At 42.9% G+C, this 26,388-nt stretch overlaps 2 protein-coding genes across 10 annotated transcripts in view; one reads left to right on the plus strand and one right to left on the minus strand.

The window, feature by feature from the left end:
- Positions 1-4,799: 4,799 nt before the first annotated feature.
- The window catches only part of zfand4 (zinc finger, AN1-type domain 4), a 30,890-nt gene continuing 9,301 nt past the window's right edge, over positions 4,800-26,388 (plus strand). Inside the window, exons 1-9 of one of the 9 annotated variants that reach the window (XM_069885760.1) lie at positions 4,805-4,945; positions 7,750-7,856; positions 8,433-8,570; positions 9,492-9,804; positions 13,352-13,427; positions 13,775-13,842; positions 17,359-17,545; positions 18,555-18,702; positions 24,716-25,906. In XM_069885760.1, coding sequence (XP_069741861.1) covers positions 9,621-9,804; positions 13,352-13,427; positions 13,775-13,842; positions 17,359-17,545; positions 18,555-18,702; positions 24,716-25,906 — 1,854 coding nt within the window. In that variant the 5' untranslated portion in view covers positions 4,805-4,945; positions 7,750-7,856; positions 8,433-8,570; positions 9,492-9,620. The other 8 variants (XM_069885765.1, XM_069885758.1, XM_069885762.1 and 5 more) reach the window with 8 other exon arrangements.
- LOC138737323 (uncharacterized) lies at positions 5,071-8,170 on the minus strand. Its single transcript, XM_069888077.1, has 4 exons — positions 8,121-8,170; positions 7,283-7,436; positions 6,257-6,919; positions 5,071-6,093 (listed from the first exon to the last, which is right to left on the minus strand). Exons 1-4 carry the CDS (start codon positions 8,168-8,170, stop codon positions 5,071-5,073), a joined length of 1,890 nt encoding a protein of 629 aa, XP_069744178.1.

Genomic DNA, 26,388 nt, shown 5'->3' on the forward strand with positions numbered 1-26,388 from the left:
TATGTAATGATAAAATGTCAGATATATTCGGAGTTTTGGAATCTACTCAATGTATATTCACCTAACGAAGAAGATCAAAAGTTTATGCAAGATATCTTTTTGAAGGTAGCAAATACGCAAGGGAACATATTAATAGGAGGGGATTTCAACCTGAATTTGGATTCAAATATGGATAAAACTGGGAAAAAAATTAACAGAAAGAACAAAGTAACCAAATTTATAATTAAATCAATGGAAGAAATGCAACTTTTGGATATATGGAGGAAACAACACCCAAAAGAAAAGGAATATTCATATTACTCAGCTAGACATAAAACATACTCATGAATAGACCTATTTTTGTTATCAGCTAGTATGCAAGATAGAGTAAGAAAAACAGAATATAAAGCTAGAATACTATCGGACCATTCACCCTTAATATTGACAGTAAAGCTAGAGGACATCCCTCCAAGAATGTATCTTCTTTGGCTTGGCTTCGCGGACGAAGATTTATGGAGGGGGTAAAAAGTCCACGTCAGCTGCAGGCTCGTTTGTGGCTGACAAGTCCGATGCGGGACAGGCAGACACGATTGCAGCGGTTGCAAGGGAAAATTGGTTGGTTGGGGTTGGGTGTTGGGTTTTTCCTCCTTTGCCTTTTGTCAGTGAGGTGGGCTCTGCGGTCTTCTTCAAAGGAGGTTGCTGCCCGCCAAACTGTGAGGCGCCAAGATGCACGGTTTGAGGCGTTATCAGCCCACTGGCGGTGGTCAATGTGGCAGGCACCAAGAGATTTCTTTAGGCAGTCCTTGTACCTTTTCTTTGGTGCACCTCTGTCACGGTGGCCAGTGGAGAGCTCGCCATATAACAGGATCTTGGGAAGGCGATGGTCCTCCATTCTGGAGACGTGACCCATCCAGCGCAGCTGGATCTTCAGCAGCGTGGACTCGATGCTGTCGACCTCTGCCATCTCGAGTACTTCAACGTTAGGGGTGTAAGCGCTCCAATGGATGTTGAGGATGGAGCGGAGACAACGCTGGTGGAAGCGTTCTAGGAGCCGTAGGTGGTGCCGGTAGATGACCCATGATTCGGAGCCGAACAGGAGTGTGGGTATGACAACGGCTCTGTATACGCTTATCTTTGTGAGGTTTTTCAGTTGGTTGTTTTTCCAGACTCTTTTGTGTAGTCTTCCAAAGGCGCTATTTGCCTTGGCGAGTCTGTTGTCCAAGAATGTATAGATGGAGATTAAACCCCATGTTAATTAAAAGGCAGGATTTTAGAGAATTTAATGAAAAACAAATTAAAATGTATTTTGAAATAAATACGGAATCAGTGGAAGATAAGTTTATACTATGGGATGCAATGAAAGCATTCATTAGAGGGCAAATAATAAGTTATGTAACCAAGATGAAGAAGGACTATAATCAGGAAACAGAGCAGTTGGAAAGGGAAATAGTAAATATAGAAAAAAAATTAGCAATGAAGGAAGATACAACTAAAAGAAGAGAATTGGCGGATAAAAAAAATAAAATATGAAACACTACAAACATATAAGGTGGAGAAGAATATAATGAAGACAAAACAGAAATATTATAAACTGGGTGAAAAAACACACAAAATCCTAGCATGGCAGCTTAAGACAGAACAAGCTAAGAAAATGGTATTGGCATCAAGGAAAAAAGACAAACAAATTACATATAATCCAAAAGAAATTAAGGAAAACTTTAGAGAATTCTATGAACAATTATACCGAACTGAAAACGAAGGGAAAGAAGGGAAAATAGATGAATTTCTGACTAAAATTGAACTACCAAAACTACAAATAGAGGAACAAAATAAATTAACGGAACCATTTGGAATAGTAGAAATACAAGAGATAATAAAAAAAATTACCAAATAATAAGGCGCCAGGAGAGGATGGATTCCCAATAGAATTCTACAAAACATTTAAAGACTTATTAATTCCGCCCCTCCTGGATGTAATCAACCAGATTGATGAAACACAAAGCTTACCAGATTCATGTAAAACAGCAATAATTACAGTAATACTAAAGCTAGGGAAAGATCCACTCTCACCAGCGTCATATAGATCAATATCTTTACTAAACACAGATTATAGGATAATAGCTAAACTATTAGCAAACAGATTAGCAGAGCATGTACCAAAAATGGTAAATTGAGACCAAACTGGATTTATCAAAAAAAGACGCACAACAGACAATATTTGTAAATTTATTAACTTAATTCATGCAGTAGAAGGAAATAAAGCACCTACAGTAGCAGTTGATTTAGACGCAGAGAAGGCCTTTGACAGAGTAGAATGGAATTATTTGTTTAAAGTATTGCAAAAATTCAATTTACCGGAGAAGTATAGTAATTGGATTAAAGCATTATATAAGGGACCGTTAGCGAAAGTGACAGTAAATGGACATGTATCAAAGCAATTTAACTTAAGCAGGTCAACGTGGCAGGGATGCCCACTATCACCTTTATTGTTTGCATTAGCTATAGAACCACTAGCAGAATTGATAAGAATAGATAATAATATAAAAGGAATAAAAATAAAAGACAAGGAATATAAAATCAGTCTATTTGCGCATGATGTTATAGTGTACTTAACAGAACCAGAACTATCAATAAAAGAATTATATAAGAAATTGAAGGAATATGGAGAAGTGTCGCGTTACAAGATAAACGTAAATAAAAGTGAAGCAATGCCTATGAATAATGCGGATTTCTCAAAATTTAAGAAGGAATCTCCATTTAGATGGAAAATGCAGGCAATAAGATACCTAGGTGTACAAATAAACAAAAATCTCGGCCAACTATATAAACTCAATTATTATCCACTAATGAAAAAATTACAGGATGATTTAGAGCATTGGAAAGATTTGCCACTAACACTAATAGGAAGGATAAACTGTATTAAAATGAACATTTTTCCAAGGATATTATACTTATTTCAGGCATTGCCAATACAACTGACAGAAAAATTCTTCAAGGAGTTGAAGAAAATAATAAGGAAATTTTTATGGAGAGGGGGGAAACCGAGGATATCACTAGATAAATTAACAGAATGGTATAAACAAGGAGGCTTACAACTGCCAAACTTGAAAAATTATTATAGAGCCGCACAATTAAGATACCTATCAGATCTTAATCAAACAAGGGAAAAACCAGACTGGACGAGATTAGAATTAGATAAAATAGGGGAAAAGATACCTGAACACATATTATATAAATGGGATGAAAAATTGGTACAACATAGAAGTTCTCCAGTATTACATCATCTCCTCAATATTTGGAAGAAGATTCATGTAGAAAGAAATAAAACAAATTATCAATTACCAAAACTAATATTGATGCAAAACAAGTTACTCCCTTTTACAATAGATAACCTTTCCTTTAGAGAATGGGGAAAAAAAAGGGATTAAAAGAATAGAAAATTTTTTTTCAGGAAATAGATTCTTATCCTTTGAACAAACGAAAGATAAGTACAATATAACTCAAGATACAGCGCTGGCATATTACCAATTGAGATCCTACTTGAAGGATAAATTAGGAAGCAGTTTGAGTTTGCCAGAGGCAAGTAACCTTGAATATGTGATTACAGATACAATGATAATCAAAAGATTTATAACAAATATGTATATTAAACTGCAAGAAAAGGAGAATGAGGAAACATGGTAAAACTAAACAAAAATGGGAACAAGATTTAAATATAAAGATAAAAAAGGAAACATGGGAGAAATTATGTTCTGGAACGATGAGAAAAAGAAATGGGAACAACAATTCATGCAATCTGGACATGTGAGAAAGTAGAAAAATTTTGGGAAGATCTCAATCAGATATTAAATAAAATAACAGAAAACAATATACCAAAGAATCCAGAGATCTTTCTCCTAAGTAACATAAAAAACAAAAATTTGGAATTGATTTGGATGATGCACAAAAAAGATTTGTTAAGATAGCTCTAGCCGTAGCAAAAAAATGTATTATGTCAACCTGGAAATTGGAAGATAATTTGAAAATACAACAATGGTATATAGAAATGAATAAATGTATTCCATTAGAAAAAATAAAATATAGTTTAAGAAATAATATTGAAATATTCGAACAAATATGGGAGCCTTACATTAAACACAATAGCGAAAACCTACTGGGGACAATCATTACCTAAGTTGATGGAAGGAGAAGGAAATGAAAAGAATGGACTCAGTGGAATTTCTGGTGTATTTTTATTGAATGACAACATTGTCTGACTGGTTTAATGTATCCTAGATTGTATACCTAAAATGGACGGGAGGGGGGAGGTAGGGAGGGTGGGATGGGAGGAGGGAGGGGGGGGAGAAAATGTCACTGTATATGTGTGAAAAGGAAAAAGTGTGTACCATGGCTAATGTGATTTATGGTGTGGAAAATAAAAAATTTAAAAAAAACTTTTATAGTTTCTGCAAACTTCTTCTCCTCTCTCCTCTCTCCCCTTCCCCTTTCCATGGCTCCTGCTATTCAACCAGCCATACTTCCTTCCCTTGATCACGACTGTCCCATCCCTCCCTTCTCTATTTCATGATGTCCTGCCATTGGGAGACATGAACCTCCAGCCCCACGTGATGATGACCCCTGGGCGTCCGCGGCTCCGTGTTGCTCTGGTGCCCATGGGCTGGAAGCTGTCGCGGTCACGTGCTCATTGTTGTGGAGCCTGGCGGTGGACATCCGGGCCTCGGCGCGCGCGCGCCCCGCTTACTCCCGCCTATCCTCCCCGATCTTCGTCGTTAGCATTGGCTGCGGCAGCCTCCTGACGTTCCAGACGGAACGCACCGCGCCTTCGGCTGATTGGCTCTGCTGAGCCGTCGGTCATGCGTGCGTCACAAAGTTGTCTCCTCCCCTAGCGGCGGCCGCGGGATTGGGTCGCGGTTTACTCGGCGCTGGAGGCCCGAGAATGTGAGGGAGCGGCGGGCAGCGGAGCCCGGTGAGTGGGTGGAAGTGTTGTCCGAGCCTGGTGAGAGGCGAGCGGGGACCGGACAGCGTAGTGGTGGGGCCCTGCTGGCCGGGTTGGTGTCGACACATCACGTTACCCCGGCGCCGACTCAGAACTCAACCCCTGGGGTAAGGGGTCAGAGGGTCCCCCTGGCGTGTCGGAGGCCCCCACCCGGGGGAGGGGGGGGGTGTCGGAGACCCGCAACCGAAAAGAAGGGGCTGGGATGTCAGATGCCCCGTTCTGGAGAGGGGTGTCAGTGGGAACCCCTGAGGCAGGGGAATTAGGTCAGAGGGTCTCCCTCGGGAGGGGGCTTTAATCGGAGGGACCCCCTGGTGAGGGGGTTCAGTGGGAGGGACCCCCTGGTGAGGGGGTTCAGTGGGAGGGACCCCCTGGTGAGGGGGTTCAGTGGGAGGGACCCCCTGGTGAGGGGGTTCAGTGGGAGGGACCCCCTGGTGAGGGGGTTCAGTGGGAGGGACCCCCTGGTGAGGGGGTTCAGTGGGAGGGACCCCCTGGTGAGGGGGTTCAGTGGGAGGGACCCCCGTGTGAGGGGGTTCAGTGGGAGGGACCCCCTGGTGAGGGGGTTCAGTGGGAGGGACCCCCTGGTGAGGGGGTTCAGTGGGAGGGACCCCCTGGTGAGGGGGTTCAGTGGGAGGGACCCCCTGGTGAGGGGGTTCAGTGGGAGGGGCCCCCTGGTGAGGGGGTTCAGTGGGAGGGGCCCCCTGGTGAGGGGGTTCAGTGGGAGGGGCCCCCTGGTGAGGGGGTTCAGTGGGAGGGGCCCCCTGGTGAGGGGGTTCAGTGGGAGGGGCCCCCTGGTGAGGGGGTTCAGTGGGAGGGGCCCCCTGGTGAGGGGGTTCAGTGGGAGGGGCCCCCTGGTGAGGGGGTTCAGTGGGAGGGGCCCCCTGGTGAGGGGGTTCAGTGGGAGGGGCCCCCTGGTGAGGGGGTTCAGTGGGAGGGGCCCCCTGGTGAGGGGGTTCAGTGGGAGGGGCCCCCTGGTGAGGGGGTTCAGTGGGAGGGGCCCCCTGGTGAGGGGGTTCAGTGGGAGGGGCCCCCTGGTGAGGGGGTTCAGTGGGAGGGGCCCCCTGGTGAGGGGGTTCAGTGGGAGGGGCCCCCTGGTGAGGGGGTTCAGTGGGAGGGGCCCCCTGGTGAGGGGGTTCTGTGGGAGGGTTTCAGTGGGAGGGGCCCCCTGGTGGGGGGGTTCAGTGAGAGGGGCCCCCTGGTGAAGGGGTTCAGTGGGAGGGGCCCCTTGGTGGGGGGGTTCAGTGGGAGGGGCCCCCTGGTTGGGGGGGGTTCAGTGGGAGGGGCCCCCTGGTGAGGGGATTCAGTGGGAGGGGCCCCCTGGTGAGGGGGTTCAGTGGGAGGGGCCCCCTGGTGAGGGGGTTCAGTGGGAGGGGCCCCCTGGTGAGGGGGTTCAGTGGGAGGGGCCCCCTGGTGAGGGGGTTCAGTGGGAGGGGCCCCCTGGTGAGGGGGTTCAGTGGGAGGGGCCCCCTGGTGAGGGGGTTCAGTGGGAGGGGCCCCCTGGTGAGGGGGTTCAGTGGGAGGGGCCCCCTGGTGAGGGGGTTCAGTGGGAGGGGCCCCCTGGTGAGGGGGTTCAGTGGGAGGGGCCCCCTGGTGAGGGGGTTCAGTGGGAGGGGCCCCCTGGTGGGGGGGTTCAGTGGGAGGGGCCCCCTGGTGGGGGGGTTCAGTGGGAGGGGCCCCCTGGTGGGGGGGTTCAGTGGGAGGGGCCCCCTGGTGGGGGGGTTCAGTGGGAGGGGCCCCCTGGTGGGGGGGTTCAGTGGGAGGGGCCCCCTGGTGGGGGGGTTCAGTGGGAGGGGCCCCCTGGTGGGGGGGTTCAGTGGGAGGGGCCCCCTGGTGGGGGGGTTCAGTGGGAGGGGCCCCCTGGTGGGGGGGTTCAGTGGGAGGGGCCCCCTGGTGGGGGGGTTCAGTGGGAGGGGCCCCCTGGTGGGGTGGTTCAGTGGGAGGGGCCCCCTGGTGGGGGGGTTCAGTGGGAGGGGCCCCCTGGTGGGGGGGTTCAGTGGGAGGGATTCCCTTGGGGTTCAGTGGGAGGGATTCCCTTGGGGTTCAGTGGGAGGGATTCCCTTGGGGTTCAGTGGGAGGGATTCCCTTGGGGTTCAGTGGGAGGGATTCCCTTGGGGTTCAGTGGGAGGGATTCCCTTGGGGTTCAGTGGGAGGGACTCCCTTGGGGTTCAGTGGGAGGGACTCCCTTGGGGTTCAGTGGGAGGGACTCCCTTGGGGTTCAGTGGGAGGGACTCCCTTGGGGTTCAGTGGGAGGGACTCCCTTGGGGTTCAGTGGGAGGGACTCCTTTGGGGTTGGGGTTCGTTTGGAGGGACCCCCTTGTGAGGGGGTTCGGTCGGAGGGGACCCCTGGTGTGGGGGTTCGGTCGGAGGGGACCCCTGGTGTGGGGGTTCAGTCGGAGGGACCCCCTGGTGAGGGGGTTCAGTCGGAGGGACTCCCTTGGGGTTGGGGTTCAGTCGGAGGGACTCCCTTGGGGTTGGGGTTCAGTCGGAGGGACCCCCTGATGAGGTGGTTCAGTCGGAGGGACTCCCTGGGCGGTGGGTTTGGTCAGAGGGACTCCTGGGGCGGTGATGGGAGGTGCTTTCGGAGCCCCCCCCCCCGACTTTCTAGTGCAGGGGTCATTGTGTATTGACTTTCTGCAGTCTTCCCCTCATTGGAAAAGCAATAGAAGAAATGTCATTTAAGTTGCAGTGAGGGCGTTCAGAAGAATGAATTAAATCTTATAGGATCGGAAAATGGGCAGTTTGAGTATTAACTCTAATTGTAATTTGGAACTTTCCAGCAGGTCAAGCTTTATTAATAGAGAGAAAAACTGAGCAAAAAAAATCAATGGATGAGTTATGCTGCAGAAATGACCAGTTTTGATATCGGCAAATCAACGAATTATAGGTTAGTCTTTCCTTAGTAGAGGAGAACATGTAGTGTGTGAGAATGGAGTAAGTGTCTTGGAACTATGTTTCACTTTGAATAACTCTAGGTGGTGTGAAAGGAAGTTGGACAGGTTTTGTATCTGACACCTCAACAATCTTTTTAGTGAAGCAACTACCTTCATTTGAGTGTACTGCATTTAGTGTTCACAGTCCTTTACGTCAAAAGACCAAACTCCAATTAATGATCATCTGTGTTTCGGCTACAGGGGCAGCTTCTGGTTGCCTGTCACTTGAATTCTCAATCTCACTTTCTAAACCTTCTGTCTGTGGCATCTTGCAAATTGTTGAGCACCTCTGCCACCCTGCATACAGCAACATTTTAAGCTACTCCTGTCAGGAAAGGCCTTTGTGTGTGCGCGTTTTTGCACTGAGGAACAGAGAACGCTGTTTCATCGGGTTGTCCAATCAGATGATAATAAACCTGTACAATGCAAGTTGCAATCTTCTGAACTCTGAAATTGTCAAACTTTTTTCTGTATCTGAACAGGCCATTTCTGTTGTAACTCATTTATTTGTAATTTTGATTTTGTTTCAGTTTTGGTCTTTTCTAAGTGAATCTGATGGAGATCCATAGCCCTACTGGTAGCAATTATACAGAGAAGCATAATCATCCTCTAATTGTCCTGTTTACGTATTCCTGATTGAATTGTTCATTCAAGCTTGAGAACAACAGGTAGTGCAAAATAAATCAAAAGTGCAGAGAATAGTGTTGCAGGAAAAAAGTTTTTATGAAACCGTGCAAAGACAGCATCCAATCTATCACATGTATTTCCATTATCTACTCCTACTACTTTGCAACTTAAACTGGACTTTCCTATCTCTCTTAGTTCTCAGGATTTCTGACTTGATATGTTAACTCTGTTTCTGTGGATGCCGCTGACTTACTGAGTGTTTCCAACCCTTGATTTTTTTTTTGTTGCTTTCCAATCACTCTGCTCTCAACAGATTTGTTGACAGCATGCTGTTCTTCACAAGATATAGGAGCAGAGGTAGGCCCTCCATTCTAATCATTAGTTGATTTATCCTCCCACTCAGCCCACCTCCCTGGCTTTTTCCCCCATTACCCTTGATCTGCTGTCTAATCAAATACCTGGAATCTCTGCCTTAAACACCCCCAAAAATGGCCTTGCTTCCACGGCTGCCCATGGCAAAAGTTCCACAGACTAAAGAGATCTTTCTGCATTTCTGTTTTAAATGACTCCCTTTTATCCTGAAGTTGTGCCTTCTTGCCTGAGACTCCCCTGCCATGGCACAGTCTTGTTTACAAGAGCCACCTGTCAAACAAATGAATATGTTTCTCACTAAAACTTTGGTTTGGTCATTGTACGTTTTATTGTCATATCAAATTAAGTGCCTCCTAATCAATTATTTCCTTCAAATTGTTGCTGGATGTTGGCTACAGTTATAAATAAAACAGGTAATGTTCAAGTTTTGGATTTTCTTTGGTTTGAGAGCTTGACTGTCATTAGCTTATTGGTAGCGAATTTTGTTTTGTAATGACTTTTGCTTCAGTGCCTCCAATTTTCTTTTTGTATCAAGGAAAAGAGATCAATGTCCAGAAGAAGTAACTTGTGCACTTTTTTTGGACCCCCAGATAGAGTGCTTGGATATGGTCATCGTTAGTCACCCTCAAATGCTACATGAATGCTTTTTTAGCCTGAAGCGAATGTAGGACCAATCTTCATCACACATTGTCCTCTGGAACCAGTGGAATTGTATTGAGATGGAAAATAAAAAGGAGCCTCCTTCCTTTAATGAAGATAATTCTGGGCCAATAAGCTATAAATTCCCTTTTTACGAAACAATGGAACTTTTCATTGAAACACTCACCGGCACGTGTTTTGAACTCAGAGTGTCACCTTTTGAGACTGTGATTTCCGTGAAGGCGAAAATTCAAAGACTAGAAGGTACAAACTTTTTCTGTTCAACTTTTCTGGAAGGTTGCATTTTCCAAACCTTTGGGTACTTTAGATGTTCAAGCAAGGTGAAGTTAGTGGTGCTCATCAACACAGAGAGTCCATTTCAGCCTTGAGGGTCATGGAGCAATGAAACAGGCCTTTCGGTTCAGTCTTTGCCAACCATCAAGCACCCATCTGCACCATTTTATTCCTTTCACATTTCCATCAACTCCTTCCAGACTCTACTACTCATCTGCACACGTGGATCAATTTACAAAGCAATGCACAAGTGCTAGAGAAACTCAGCAGGTCATGCAGCATCTAAAGAGTAAACCAGCGTTTTAGGCCCGAGCCCTTAAAAGTATGAGAAAAATCCAAGACCCTGAATAAAGAGGGTTGGGATAAGGGGGAGAAGGGAGGAAGGGCCAGGGTAGGAACACAGGATAACCGGTAAGAAGTCATAGGTGGATACAGGTGTGAGAGCAGAAGAGAAAAAGAGCTGAGGTGATGGGGTGTGTAGTTCTGAAGGGGGTGAGAAGCAGAAAGAAAGGAGATGGGGTGGGGGGGGATTGGGAAAGGGAGAAACTCAGAATGCTTCAACAGAAAATGGAGGTCAGTTTAAAAATCCTGTGACTGCGAGATCTGGGCCCAAGGTGGTAGTGCCTGTATTCAGCAGTGGTCATAGGGATGCCAACCAGCTCAGGGCACCAATAACAAGGAGAATGCTTCTGTTGAGAAGGAGAAGCAGAGGATGCGACCCTAAGGGCAGCGACCATGGTGGCGGACCAATAAGAGACTCTGCGGCTGAAGGACACAGGAAGTGAGCTGTTGGCTGCTTGCAAATGGTGAAGTCTGGGCTCAAGTGCTGATCAAGATCTTTCGAGGATTGGGTTTGGTGCCTTGGGAGAAGTTGTTTTTAGAGGAAAGAAACATCAGGATTTCTCTTAGAGGGAGAGAGAAGTCAGTTCTGCAGTAGCTTTTTGAGGCTGCAACATGGCAAGCTGGTTGGCTTGTTGAAAACAGGCTGCAGGCTCCTTGCTGCGTGGGGGATAATGGATAGGGAACACCACCCTTACTATGCCGTATTTTGAGCCATCCCTGCCTGACGCCGGCTGCCCCTGCCCTGCAAACTTCACACAGGCAGCATTGAGGGTCAGGATTGATATTGAGTTGCTGCAGTTGTGAAGCAGCAGCTATACTCACTGCACCTCCTTTCAGCCCAAAGCAGTGTTCAAGCCTTCTGGCCAATGCCAAGATTATGATGGCCTGAGCAACACGAGTCATGTTCCCTTCCACTCCTCCAACAAGCTCAGAAGTGAAAACAGGCAAATTGAGGGGAAAATTGCTTTGGGAAATTACTGTCGTGTTTTGTTTGATCAAAACCAGTTCACGAGCTCACATAAAATTAATATTATACATTTACTTTATGAAATGTCTGTACTAATGAAGACTCAGTCAATTCCTTCTGCAGGCACTGATTGGGGAAAGTCTACATGCACTGTACCTTCAACTCATTCAGAATGTTCAATACATTCATATGTCTGGTAATTCTCACTTTAGCAGTGCAATAAATCAGTATACCTCATTAAAATATGAAGGATGAGTGAACTGAGACTGACTCCATTGTCACAGGAGAGCAACTTGCAATCAGTCATATTCAGAATGTCGACCTTCACTCTGAACTGTGAAGTTACATGCACTAATTTGGACAAAAGTTGAGCTTGAGGTTCAAATTTAAGGTTTATTGTTTTTCTGGTATTTATTTGGTCATCTTAAGCTGCATCAGCTTGTTTTGTGCAACCATGTCTTTGTTTTAACCTGTTTAGGTCAGGAAAGCAAGAAAACTAAATGCTATTCACCATTAATTTCCCTTTAATGAGACCCATTTCAAAGCTCCATCCTTGGTTTGATACTAGATCTAGAAGCTCATGATTATGTACCTTGTGGTGACTTGGTTCTCTTGCCCTCATTTAAAAAGTGTGTGATTGTCCACCGCATTGCTGCCTTTTGGATTGTTTTTGTCAACTCATTTTCTCGATCCCATATTGCTGGTATTATGGAAGTAATTCTTCTTTTAAAAAAAATTGTTCTGGGGCATGACTATATTCCTTGTTACTTTTGCCAACATTGTTTCAGAAATCTACAAAGTTCTTGCTGATATTTGAGGTAGGTACCAAAGATGTGATGAAAAACAGTACATGATTGAAGATTCTGAGAGATAAGGTAGACCGCCAGCGACTTTATCCCAGGGCAGGAATAGCAAACACCAGAGGACATGTGTATGAAGTGAAGGGAGGAAAAATTTAGGGAGGCGTTAGGTAAGTTCTTTTTATACACAGAATTGTGAATGCCTGGAATGCTTTGCCAGGGATGGTGGTTGAGGCTGGATCAATAGGGCAATTTAAGAGATTCTTAAACACCTGGATAGAAGTAAAATAGAAGATTATGAGGTAGGTACTTTTAAGCAAGGGCAGAAAAGCTGTACTGTGCTGTATGCTCGATGAAATGGCTTAATATTCCTGAATGAGGATGCAGAATTAGCTTGGAAACAGAATTGGTTGCCCAGAGAATGCAGATGTGGTTGTAGATGGTTTGTATTCTGCATGGAGGTTTGGGACCAGTGCCGTTCTGCAGTGATCTGTTCTGGGGCCCTCCTCTTTGTGATTTTATATACGACTATGAATGATCTGGAAGTGGAAGTGGAAATGTGGGTTGGTAAGTTTGCGGATGGCACAAATGTTGTGGATGGTCTGGAGGATAGTGGTTACAAAGGGACATTGATAGGATTCAGAGCTGCTGAGAAGTGGCAGACGGAGTTTATAATGCCGAAAAGCGTGAGGTGGTTCATTTTGAAAGGTCACATTTGAAAGCAGAATACAAGTTAGTGGGAGGACTGAGCAGTGTGGATGAACTGAGAGATTTTGGGGGTTCATGTCCATAGGATACTCAAAGCTGATACACAGGTTGATAGTGTTGTTAAAAAGGCATGTATTGGCCTTCAATAACTGTGGGATCGAGTTCAAGGGCTGTAAGGAAATGTTACAGCTGTATAAATCCTTGGTTAGACCTCACTTGGAATATTGTTTAGTTCTTGTCATTCATTACAGTTTAAAAAAAAAGGAAAGGATGCAGAGGAGGTTTACAAGGATGCTTCCAAGATTAGAGAACATGCCTTATGAGATATGTTGAGTGAACTTGGTCTTTGGATGAGGGGGTGCCTGATAATTGCTGTCCAAGATGAAGAGGCATTGATTATTGTGGATGGCCAGAGGCTTTTTCCCCCAGGGCTGAAGGTGCTTGGGAATAAGAAGTAAGTTCTTCACACAGAGTAGTGGGTGCATGGAATGTGTTTCCGGAAACGGTAGTAGAAGAAGGTACAATAGCATCTTTGAAGAGGCTATTAGATAGCTATGTGGAATAGAAAAATGGCGTTCTTGCAGTAAGGAAATAGTTGGCAGTTGTTAGAGCAGATTATGATGTGAGCATGTTCTGTGTTCTGACTGACTTGACTCAGTATTTAATAATCCTTGGATATAATAGAATTGTTCTTTCATAGGTATTTCAATAGCACAGCAACATCTCATCTGGAACAACTTGGAACTTGAAGATGAATACTGTTTACAAGACTACAAGTAAGTTTGATAAACTGGCTATTTTAATTAAAAAGCATAAGTAATAGGACACAATTAGAATAAAAGTGAATAGCAGCAAAAAGCTCTTGGAATTTTTCTGACCTGTTTCTTCCTGATCTCTGTGTGGACTGATACAAACTTGTCTGTCCGTTCTCTCCGACCACAATGAGCCCATGTAAAAGCAGAAAAGACATCTGTTTTTCCAGATGCCACTTAAAGATTGTAAAAGTTTATTTGAATTGTGATTGTATTGACTGCGTTCAGGACACCATTGGATCAGATCAACCAGTTCACTTGCACTGAGGAACCGAAGTCATTGACAATTTATTGCTGTCTTCTATTTGCAGTATATCAGAAGGTTGTACTCTTAAACTGGTGCTTGCCATGAGAGGGGGACCTATAAATACCAGAAGGGGTAAGTAACATTAAGGAGCTAGTTTTCTTTTTATTCTTTTACTTGTCCTTTGGCCTTCAACAAGCATTGTGATGAGCACCCCCGATGGCCATTAAAGAATAGCGTAGTTTTGGATGGCTGAGGAGTGGAGTATCTCCTATCAAACCCCACAAACTGAAAGGAACCATCATCATCCTATGAGATGGATAGCCAGAGAAGAAGAGTTAATCATACTTGTATTGTATTAAAACATTCCAATACAATTTTATTAGCCACGAAAGATAGGCTGGGCCAAAATTATCTTGAAACACTTTCAAGTTTACATTTGCACAAGCATTCAGTGCGCACGTACTTTTGCACAGGGAACAAAAAAAAAATTGCACAACGTAAGATTTTGGCGCAGACTGGCTACAAAAAATTAAAGGGAATGTTGCTCTCAGGTCCTTGTCTCTAACCTGCTTCTGAACTCTGCTCATCCTCCTTCAAACTTTTCCAGAACAGTTGCTCTACCCCCTGCCTCCATCCCTCAATTCAATGGCCACTGACTTTATATAAAGCTGCAAGTGTAACTGTTGTGCTTCTTTCTGTAAATGAGTGCATATTGCCAATCATCCAGGCCTCATTCATTGAAAACTTGGACATCGTACCTGGGTCGTGTGATGAGCCTGTTGCATAATTGACACTTCATTGTTTTAATTGGCCAAAACACAAATCTGCCAGAAAGATAAACATGACTGTTCTGGTGTGCAACAGGAACCTGTGAAATATAAAGCAATCTTTTGCATTGTTCGCTGTTGATAATGAATAATGACATTTAGTCCATGATTTTGAGCCTGTGAATATTCACCAAATTTTTTGTCTTTTCCCAGAAGAATAGTGATAAATATACTATTCTCACAACCAAGACTCTGAATTATTCATCTGGAGGCATGCATTTGAATCCTGTAATGAGAGTTGAAAATTTTGAATTCAAATAATATGAAAATAATAAAACAAAGCATCAGTAATTACAACCTAGAAACGACCAGATTGTTTTAAAAGCCCACCTGTTGTCCTTGCCCAGTCTGACCAATTTTTTTTACACAAAAATGCTGGAGAAATTCAGCAAGCCAAGCAGTGTTCTTTAAGATAAATAACCAACGTTTCAGGCCTGAGCCTTTTGTCAAGGTATGAGCAGAAAGCAGACGACTGCCTGTATAAAATGGGGGGCTGGGGCAGGGGGAGAAGCACAGGCCCACATGTAAGAGGTGGATATAGAGGGGGGTCTAGCTCTCTGAATGGAGAGCTAGAGAGAATTCAAGTAGCATTACAGGATTCCTTGGGTTACAGGAGACCTGACTTGGGAAAATCCTAACTTTCAGCGATTTCTGCCAGAATTCACTTTTATGTTTAATACCCGAATTTACAGTCTGGTTTAGTACTAAAACTTCTTCACCAGAAACAGTGCACAGTTCACCCAGATAAAAAGCCAATGCCTTCTCCAATCAGGTAAGATCGAACATTATATACCCTGAGCCACTTCTTGTTGCAATATTTGATTAGTAAATCTGCATCCCCTCATATCACTCCACCCAAGTTGCATTCAGGAAAGCATCTGCTGCAGTTCATTTACAGGTAACCACACCTCTGTCCTTCCCTAGTAAGGGCTGTCAGAGCTAAAATTTTCATATTACGATTTGGTGGTGGGGGTGGGGGGGAGGAGGAATAACTGGTTACACCAAACTTGTGGAAAATTCAGTTGACAGGGGATGGGGAAGAGAGGGAGACAGGGCGGGGCCTACAAACTGGAGAAGTTGGTGTTAATGCCATCTTGTTGGATAGTGCCCAGATAGAATATTAGGTGTTGCTCCTTCAATTTACGGGTAACCTTGGTCTGGACAGACATGTTGGCGTGAGAGTGGGGTGAGTAATTGAAATGGTTGGCCACTGGGAGATCCTCTCTATTACAGAGTGGACAGAGCAAAGGTGCTCAACAAAATGATCTCCCAGTCTCCCACTTATTGGTTGTGCAAAAACGGACTCAGCATACACATGTAAACAAACTGCAATACAGAGAAAAAATATCAATAAAGAGCAAAAGAAAGAGTCCTAAGTGAGTCCCTGATTGAGTTTATTATTGAGGAGTCTGACGGTGGAGGGGGAGCAACTGTTCTTGAACCTGATGGTGCGAGTCTTGTGGCACCTCTACCTCTTTCGTGATGGTAGCAGCAAGAACAAAGCATCTGCTGGATGGTGTAGATCCTTCATCATTGCTGCTCTCTGACAGCAGTGTTCCCTGTAGATGTTCTTGATGATGTGGACTGTTTTCCCTATGATGTCCTGGGCTGGTCCACTCCCTTTTGCAGGACTTTCCGCCCAGGGAAAGCCCCCATACCAGCTGGTCAGCACACTTCTCACCACGCATCTGTAGAAATTTGCCATCTGTAGATTTACTTTAGGAGTTCTGGCTGAATTCTGCACTTGACTGGTAAACTGATGTCACCTACATTAAATGAGGGTGTCTTACGTAGGGCTGGTTTACAACTTTCCTGGCATCTAACTAAATGTTGTTCAGTAAATTACACTTTATCCAATTCACATTTATAAAGATCTCAACTAGTATTGTGAATCCTCTTAATCAAATTAGTGAAGTGGAATAAAATTTATAATGTAATATGATTGGAATCTTAACTCCAGGTTTTGAGAAATAGTCGAGCATCAATGTACTTTGGTTTTGGATGCATTTGAACATTAACAGTTAAAATGCATAAATTCTTTTAAGGTTTTCCATTGTCTTTGCTAAGGTTTGCATTCGTTTATTTGAAAGTCTGGTGTATTTTTTTTGTATTAGAACAATGAAAATTTGGAAGATAGCACAAGGGCTTAATTTGTATAAGGTCATAGAGAAACGTTTTTTCAATAGTTGATTGTATATGCATAAAAAGATCAAATGTACATCAACTTGCTCTGATAATGTGATTCAATTGGGTTGTATTCTGTATTTTTTAAAGATGATTTTTCTCACAATATTAAGACTATTTAGTAATTGAGTAACTGACATAAATGATCCATACTTTTTTTTAGCGCCGCCCCCCCCCCCCACCCTTGCCTTGGGACTCTGCTCAAAGTTAATGGCCCCCCTGTCCCTAAAAAGCAGTCTAGTTTAGTTGGTTTCTTCCGTGATTCTCTCCTGGGGACTACATTTAAAAATATTTTATGATTTCAATCTGTGGCCCCCTTAAATGTGCTGTGAAACGGTTGCTATAAACCATCTATCCCTTGGTAAATCCGGATGTTTCCATTTTGGAGATTAGTAACAATAATATGTACATGTACTTCAGTCCAGGCCAGGATAGTTGGCTACTCCTGTCCTTCCCTAGTAAGGGCTGTAAGGACTAAAGTTTTCATATTACAATTTGGAGATGGGGTGAAATAACTGGTTCCACCAAACTTGTGGAAAATTCAGTTGACAGACAAATCTCAGTCATGAAACTTGTGTAACCCAGGGACCCCTTATCCTTTAAAACACTTCCATTTATGTGAATAAATATCTTGTAGTTCCAGTGGAAGATCCGACTAGAGATATGGCTGAATACATGGAGACCAGTCGAGATGACATCTGGGATAAGATCCCTTCTAACAAGCAAGTGACCTTTCTAGTATATCGTGAAGGGGACCAATTAAATTTCTTTCGAGTTGTAGATCGTGGGGATGACACTTTAACACCACTCTCCGAATCCCTGAGGTGTGTGAAAATAGACTGTGAAGTGTATTACTGGATTCCAGGAGATTCCACAGCAATATGTAGCAAGTATTCTTAGAATTGTTTATATCATATTAAATGTTATCAGACACTGGTTTGCTTTCCATGTGGGAGTGGAGTTATGGTTGGATTTTCTTTTATGAATGACATTTAAATTCTTGGATTGTCCATGTCTCTGACAAGGCATTATTTTTCCCTCACCTGTAGTTTTGGTCATATTGTATACGACACTTGTGTGAAAGGCATTAGTGAACAAGTGATTATAAAAGCAGGAAGCCCTTGCTGCATAGGGCCTTGGTGAGACTGCAGCTTGTGTATTGTATACAGTTTTGATCTCCTTAGGTAGAACAGAGGGACTACAGTGAAAGTTCACCAGGCTGATTTCTGGGATGGCAGGACTGACATGAAGTAAGGCTGGATAGGCCATGGTTATGCTGATTGAGATCCCCTCTCATCTACATTTCATTGACATATATAACATTTTGATAGAACCAGTCAGGTTGGATGCAGGAAGAATATTCCTGAGGTTGGGAAAGTCCAGAATGAGAGGTTACAGTCTTAGGATGAGGAGCAAACCAGTTTAGATTGAGATGTGAGGAGTAACTTCACTTATGGAACCTACAGATACAGGAAGTAACTGAGGCCAGTTCACTAGATCTATTCATAAAGGAGTTGGGTGTAGCCCACATAGCTAAAGGGATCAAGGGGTATGGGGAGAAAGCAGGAATATTGTATGAGATCAGCCATCTGGTGATCAGCCACAATGATATTGAATGATGGTGCAGGCTCGATGGGCTGAATGGCCTCTTCCTGCGTCTATTTTCTATGGATTTATGATCATTTTCACTTGGGGAGATTTGAACACAACCTCTTGGTTGCTGCTCAAAGCTATATTGTAGTTCATAGTCATTTCTGCATCATTGATATGAAAGATCTTACTAATTTGTTTTGTTGATGATACAGTGGATTTAATAATTTTTTCTGATTTAAGTGGGGGCTCGGTGTTCAACCTATATGCTGATGATGAAGATGAATCTGAGGAATCTCCTTCTGGGCAGCAAATATTAGAAAATTCAATCACTATGAACAAAATGAAACTTCTGAAGGCAAAGATGGAAAACATGAACCTTAGTAAAAAGGTAACTGGAAGAAAATTTGTTACTAATTAGATCTTTTACTGTAGATCTCCGTCATTGCAACGTCCTTTTCTTGATTAACAAGACCTGGGACTAAAGTAAGTTAACCACCAATCATTCTTCAGCATATTTGAGCTTAAATCCAGTAAATCCTCGTATCTGGCACCTATGGAGATTGGTAGATCCCGGAAAAGTGTATTTTCTGGTTGCTTGAGATTACCTAACTAATACATCTACTTAAGAATAATCAGTTTAAAAGACAAAAATACTATACTATGCTTTGCATCGCAAGTAGATCTTCAAAGCGTGGTTGTTGATTAAGTAAGCTGCAATCCCCATTAGCAGTGAAAAATGTAAAGTGACTTGGAAAAATACCAGTATTGTAGTCCTTGATTGTGTAAAGTTCACTTCAATCAGATAATTCCCGTAACTTACGAAACAAATTTTTAACCTAAGTGTACAATTTTCACCATTTTCCAACCTCTTGTATCTTTCCATCTCTACTTAAAGGATAACCACTACATCTTTACACTTGCCTGGTTGGTTTTCTTTCATCATGGTAAAGTTTAGGGAGGAAATTTGTCCAAAAAAAACCATCCTGCCAAATAGAATCTCTGTTTACGTTGGTCACAAGGCAGGAACTGGATGCAGGTCTCACCTGGCACGTGAGTGGTGGATTGGCGAACTAACGGCGAGGCGTGCCAATTTTAATCTTGCGGAGTTTTAAAAACTTTTATTTATTTTCGTTTTTATTATTCCTCGATTTCTTTTGCTGGTTACTTGGGTTGATAGTTGCTTGAATTCCAGATACCAGGGGCTTTACTGTATTCAATTTTAAGACTAAATTTTAGCAAGATTAGCATCTGATAAATAATTTAGAGGAAATAGACATTAAAAAGTGAGAAAAGGTGCAACTTGAAGAGTTTAAAAGAACTGCATCCAGAGGGTAACATGAAATTTAAATTGGATCATATGGGAAATTAAATTATGGTTTGGTAAAAGTATAACAAAAGGGGAGACTTGTTTATTGGATCTGGGATTATTCACCTTGAGTGCAATGTCTGAAATGTCAGTGTTGCAATTGATCGTTGTCACAAGGTCCAAGCAATACTTAAGATTTTTAAGATTTCTGATTTATTGTCAGTGCATATATGACATCATATATAACTCTTGAGATTTTTTTTCTGCGGGCACAGCAGAATGACCACTTATTGGTAGTGCAAGAAAACTACACAACGTACAAATGTGCGGAGCAACCATTCCTGAACCTGATAGTGTGAGTCTTTTGGCACCTAAACCTCTTTCCAGATGGCAGCAGCAAGAACAGAGGGTGCGCTGTTCTCCAACGGCAGTGTTCCCTGTAGATGTTCTCGATGGTGGGGAGGGTTTTGCCTGTGATGTCCTAGGCTGTGTCAACTTCCTTTTGCAGGGCTTCACGGTCAAGAATATTGGTGTCCCCATACCAATTCGTGATGCAACCAGTCAGCACACTTTTCACCACATTTGACGTTTGGAGTCGAATTTATTCTTGTCAAGCTTCGATTTGTCCTCACCAGACATGCAGTGTTCCTTTAGCTTGGGATAAACTTTAGGGATAGAATTCTTTTCTTTTTGTTGATCATTTTGTGCTTTGCTAAGTGAAATTAGTTAACCCAGCAGTGAAATACAATGTTTTGTTGATGACATCAACTTCAGGAAAAGGGTGGGAAAAGTATTATTTCCCAGTTGAATCATTAAGTTTTAGACTACACTGGACTAGAAATTATCTCATGGAATGTAAAGCTTTATCTCAAGCCAGACTGGATTGGAACAGAATGCATTGCTGGTGTAGCCAGCAAACAGGCCAACTGTTGGACAGCATGGCTAGCACAAAGCCATTATAGCACCAGCAACCCTGGTTCGAATCTACTATGTCTGTAAGGAGTTTTTACATTCTCCCCATGTCTTTGTGGGTTTCCTCCAGGTGCTCTGGTTACCTTCCACATTTCAAAAATGTACAAGGTTGGTCAGTTAATTGGTCGCTGCGGTGTATACGGGAAGTGTAGGCTCGTGGACTGGAAGGATCTGATACTGTGCTGTCTCTAAATTCTGTATCTTTAAAAAAAAAACTTGGGCAATCAACTCTAATCTCCACTTAATGTCAGAGGTTGCCACTTTGTGTTGTCTGGTTATTCAATGCATCAACAAAGAGAAATGATCAAGTATAATAATGATAATAATTAAATAACTGCATTAATAAAAGTTTAGTAATCACCTTGATTGATCATAAATTGTCCATATTCAGTTGGGTTTAGTGAATGTAAAATTTCAGCCACACACAGAAATAATGATAATCTTGCACTTGGGGTGCATAGCTTCTGTGTATTTTTTAATACAGTACAACTCCGATTATCTGAAATAGTTGGTTCCGGCCCATTTCAGATAAATGTTTTTTTTTCCGGAGAACCGGTCATTTTTTAAAAGCAGCCCAGTAACATCAGCACATCACTTGTAACAGTGTTTATACAACAACATACAACAAGGTAAGGCTTTTTAAGCATTAAAATAAAGTTTAATTCTCACCAAAAAAAAATCCTGGCCACTGCCGATCACCGACACTTCCCCACCAAGGTCCCGCTTGTGCTGAGAGCCCAAGAGCCCGAAAAAATTTTGGATAAATGAGGATTTGAGATATCATCATTTTTGAAAAATTTTGGATAACTGAGGATTTTGGAGAATCCGATTTTGGATAATCAGAGGTGCACTGCAAGTGCTTTTAGTCTCATCCATTTCTATCAATTTGTCATTATGATGTATTGAACACAGTTTTTAAAATAATTTTCAAATGCCCTAGTTATGTCATTTTGCAGTAATCTGGAAACAGTTGATCAGGTTATCAAAAGTGTCTTGGAAAGGAATTCGCATAGCCGCAGAGAAGGAACAGGAATGGAACTGGTTGGTTTGCTATCAAGGAGCCAGCAAGGGCAATAGGTCAAATGGTCTCCTTTTGTACCGTAATAATCCTGTTAGTATAGACCCTCTATTTCCCCCAAAAGTTTCACTCTCACCCTCTCATTGAGATTGATCAGCAATGATTTCCATAACAATGTTTGTGTCCCTGTAAGGATATTTGTCTGTGTCTCGTGTATGCCAGTTTAATATCAGCCTCCTGGACTTTGCCAGATCATGTGCCAGGCAGAAAGTAAGCAAAAAGTTGCGGGAAAAAGAGGAAATTGGTGGGATGAATGGTGGCCATTATGAATGGCAGAAACTGTGAGCTTGCATCATCTCAGCATGCTAATATTCACAATTTAATAATTTAAGCTTTGTAATAAAATAACTCCTGAATGTGTGGACAACGTTGATTTGGGAAGAATATTCAATACTGAGGTGGACTGTAATAAATGACAAGAAGACAAACAAAATTGTGGTTTATTTTTAACATTTAAGAAAAGTTTGGACAGATATATGGGCGGGAGGGGTATGGAGGACTATGGTCTGGGTGCAGTTCATTGGAACTAGGCCGAATAATAGTTCGGCACAGACTAGAAGGGCTGTTTCTGTGCTGTAATGTTCTATGGTTCTCAACTTTCAGAAGGGGCATTTTATTGGCAAATTAATTTCAACACAGTTAATACTGAATTTTGGTATGAAAAAATATAGATCACTTTTGGAAAATCAATACCTTAGGTTGTACTAATGTTTGTTTCCTTTTGAGTTTTCTGTGACAATATTTTAATCTCAAAATATGTTTCCTTGCAAAATGTTATTGCAAACCATTTGTTGATTGCAGACATTATTGACCTCCCTATTAACGTCTTCATCTAAGTTATTAGCCTGATTCCTGTCAGCACATTGGGACAGCTACTTCCTGACTGAAAATGCCCACGAGAAGCATCCTATCACACATTAGCCCTCAAAGTTTAATTCTCTATTTCATGAACCTTGCCTCTGGTGTGTGACTTTCCATATAAAATAGAAATCTCCCTAATGTTCTGAACTGTCCATAACTTGTGCTCTTTGGGTTAATAGCAGAAGGAAGTGAGATTTCCTGCAGATGTGGTAATTCAAAATGGACTTGTTTGTTTAGTTACAAACTAATTGATAGTTTTAAGTTTAAAATTAAATGGTCTTTATTTGCATTTTTCACGAAAATTATTTTGCATTCGAGACTCTTCTTGGCCTTGAGCACTTCCTCTAATGTTACTAAACTTGCCTTTATTAGTGTTGCTCGCTGTTTACAAGAAATAAATTGAAATATCAAGAAATAAGAAATCTGGCTAAAAGAAATGTATGTCGAGCAGTAGTCTTAAAGAAATGTAGGCAGTGTTACAAACTGCATTAGACTGAAACATTAACTACAAGAACATTCTTTTAAATCCTCTGGTAATCACCTAGCATTTACAAAAACCAATCAAGAGTCATGTTAAATAGTAAAGTCTGCAGACACTATAATTGTAGTGGAATGTACAAAGGTTCTGGAGAAATGCAGCAAATCACATAGGAAGTAAAATCATACAGGAAGTAAAAGGTTGCCAACCTTATGGGCCTGAGCTCTTGGTCAAGGAATGAACAGAAAGCAGGCAAGCGCCTATATAAAAAGGTGCAGGGAGGAGGGTAATGGGTGGACATGGATGGGAGGGTAGAGGAGAAAAAAACAAGGGATTTGGGGAGTGGGTAGCTCTCTGAATGAGAAGGAAGGGAGTTGGGGGATGGAGGTAAAGGGATAGGGAAAGATTCGGGGGAGGGATATAACAGAAGTTGGAGAAGTTAATGTTAATACCCTCTGGTTGGAGAGTGCCCAGATGTTCTCATTAGATCATCTCAGGAGACAAACTCTCCACAGTTATTTTCAACTCCCACAGTTACCTTGACTACATTTCTTCATACTTGTAACGATCCTATTCCTTTCTCTCAATGCCTCCATTGCATCTGCTCACAGGATGGCGTCTTCCATTCCAGAACATCTGAGATATCCACCAAAAAGCATGGCTTCTCTCTTTTACTGTCATCAACTCAAACCTAACCTGTTTCTCCTATATCCTGCCCTGACCCCCTCCACCATGAGGTTCAACAAGAACAGTATTCCCCTAGGCCTCACCTACCACCCCACAAGCCTCCGCATCCAATGTATCTTCTGCAATTTCTGCCACCTGCAACATGATCCCACCAGACACACCTTTCCCTCTCTCTGTAACTCCCTCATCCACTCATTCCTTCCCACCAATTGCCCTTGGGTACCTACTGCTGTGACCACAAGAAATGCTACACTTGCGTCCACACCTTCTCCTTCACTGCTATTTGAGGCCCCAAAGAGTCCTTTCAAGTGAAGCAATACCACACTTTTGAACCACAGGGGTCACCTACTACATCCGGTGCCTCTGTTGTGGCCTCCTGGAGACTGGATGCAGATTGTTTTGTGGAGCACCTTTGCAATAACAGGGACCTACAGTGGCCAACCATCTTAATTTCACACATAATTCCTGCACTCTCACGTTTGTCTATAGCTTCATGCACTGTCAAACCGTGGCTACCTGTAAATTGAAGGAAAAATGCCTAATATTCTGTCTGGGCACTCCCACCAGGTGCCTGCCTACTTTGAGGAAAGACTGAGGCCTGAAATGTTAGTCACCCTGTAGATGCTTTGTGACCTGTTGAGTTTCTACAGCACTTTTTTTTATATCAAGAGTCAGGTGCTCTTTTTCCTCCCAAGGCGCTATCTTTCATTTCCAATCTTGGATTTTATTATCACTCCAAGTAAATAGTATTTTTGAAGCTGAGACGAGCAATCCTCAAATCTCCCACGGGTTTAGCTGACAATTTGCCAACAAGAAAAAAAATGTTTTTCAGTGTTGGCTTATCAGGTTTTGAATCTGTTTTATCACTAGCAAGGGAATCGAGATCAGAACATTGAATAGTCTGCAAAGATTATACCTATATATTTTTTTAAAAATCACTTGTTAAATTGTCATATTTAATACTTGTAGAAAATTGCATGATTTTTTAAAAAACTTTTTTTATTTTTTTCTTGCAAAAGCCGAAGAAGATTGCCAAGGTAAAGCCAAGGCCTCCCGTGGCGCCCAGACCAGCAAGTAGTTCAATTACTGCAGCGCGGCATCGCCTCTTCCGGGTTCTCCCTCACACCGGGCAGTCTCTCAATCACACTCTGTATCTACCTCCTGTTGATCAGCATTCGGCGTTTTCCTACCATAATGTGCTGAGCCCCAACTTTTCTTCTGGCATCAGCTTGGCTCCGTCGTCGTCCAGCAGCTTCCTGTTGAAAGACGACGAAATCGCTGACTTCACTCCTATGCTCCAGAGTGCCATCCCGTCACCGAGCAGAATTCTGCAGGAAGAGTTGAAAAATGCACGGCCGCAGAAGGTTCTTCCATCGCTTGCTTCTCAGGACTACAGGGATGCTCCGACAATTTGTACAGATTTTGTAACTGACTGCATGGCAGGCAGCTTAGGGCTAAAATCACCAGATTCTGAAGCAACTCTTTCAGAAGAAAGATTACCTGATGATTCGGTAAACGATCTTGCCTTGTCTGTAGATGCTGATCGTGCAGAAGAGGCCAAGCTGCTGAGTGAAATTGGACTTAAAACCTCACTGAGTGAACACACCAAGGAAGAGTCGACGCCACTTGAAAAGGATGTTACGGAACCAAATACTCTGAGACCGATTTTTCCGAATCTACTGGGATGTGTTCCAATGGAATCTGGGAAATCGAGTTTTGCTGAGTTACTTCCAAAGGATAAAGTCATACCACCAACTAGATATCCTGCAACAATCCCTCATAATGCTTTAATTAGTCTTGCATCTCAAAGAGCCCCAAAAACGTTTGACTTAAATAACCTAACATCCCCTGCTTCACAACTTCTATATTCACCTCAGGATAGCGGTGGCTTCCCCAGTCTCTCGCTGTCGAAGGGAAGCAGGTTTCGAGGACTTAAGCTAGATTCTCCTGGAAAGAAAACGGATCTCCTGACTCAAACTGAGGTGACAGAGATGGCAAACAAATCAACAATGGAGTCTTTGGACTCTCCAAAAAATATCGGCACATTTGCTTCGCTGGCTCGAAGCGCATCCAGGGATAACGTGCAGAGTAACTGTGGGACGAGCAAACATTGGGCATCTGGTATTGCACTACCTGTTAACGTTCAGAATTTTCACGAAGAGATTTTTGGAGGCATTACATCACCAGATCGTGTTTCAAATGCATTCATTGTAAGTGATCTCCACTTATCTGAAAATCGTTGAGGTGAATGTATCTATTTTACTGCCATAAAATGTACTTTCAGGTTCACTCTTAAGACAGTGGCATCAAAATTCTATATGCTCATAGACAAATTTGCAAAGGATTCCAGTCACCCCATGCTGCTCCTGTAGTCCCAAATCCTGCTTGTGTTGGTCCATCAAAATTATTTTTTTTTTTGGTGAATTTAATCAGGTGAGTTTGCGTGGTTGATTTGTGGGATCCTGAACAGTCACCGTGTACAAAATCATTGTGCTTGCTATTCCATCGCATGTGTACATAGATATTCCAAATAAGTTCTGTGTTGTGTATGCTTCACAATTTTGTGCTAATAGAGGAAAGTACCCCATGCAAGTAAAACCTCAAATCCCCATTTACCTGTTAAACCATGTAACCACTTTTGACCACAAGATATTGGAGCAGAAGTAGACCACATTGGCTCATCGAGTCTGCT

Source organism: Narcine bancroftii, chromosome 6 (genome assembly GCF_036971445.1).
Source record: "Narcine bancroftii isolate sNarBan1 chromosome 6, sNarBan1.hap1, whole genome shotgun sequence".
NCBI lineage: Eukaryota > Metazoa > Chordata > Chondrichthyes > Torpediniformes > Narcinidae > Narcine > Narcine bancroftii.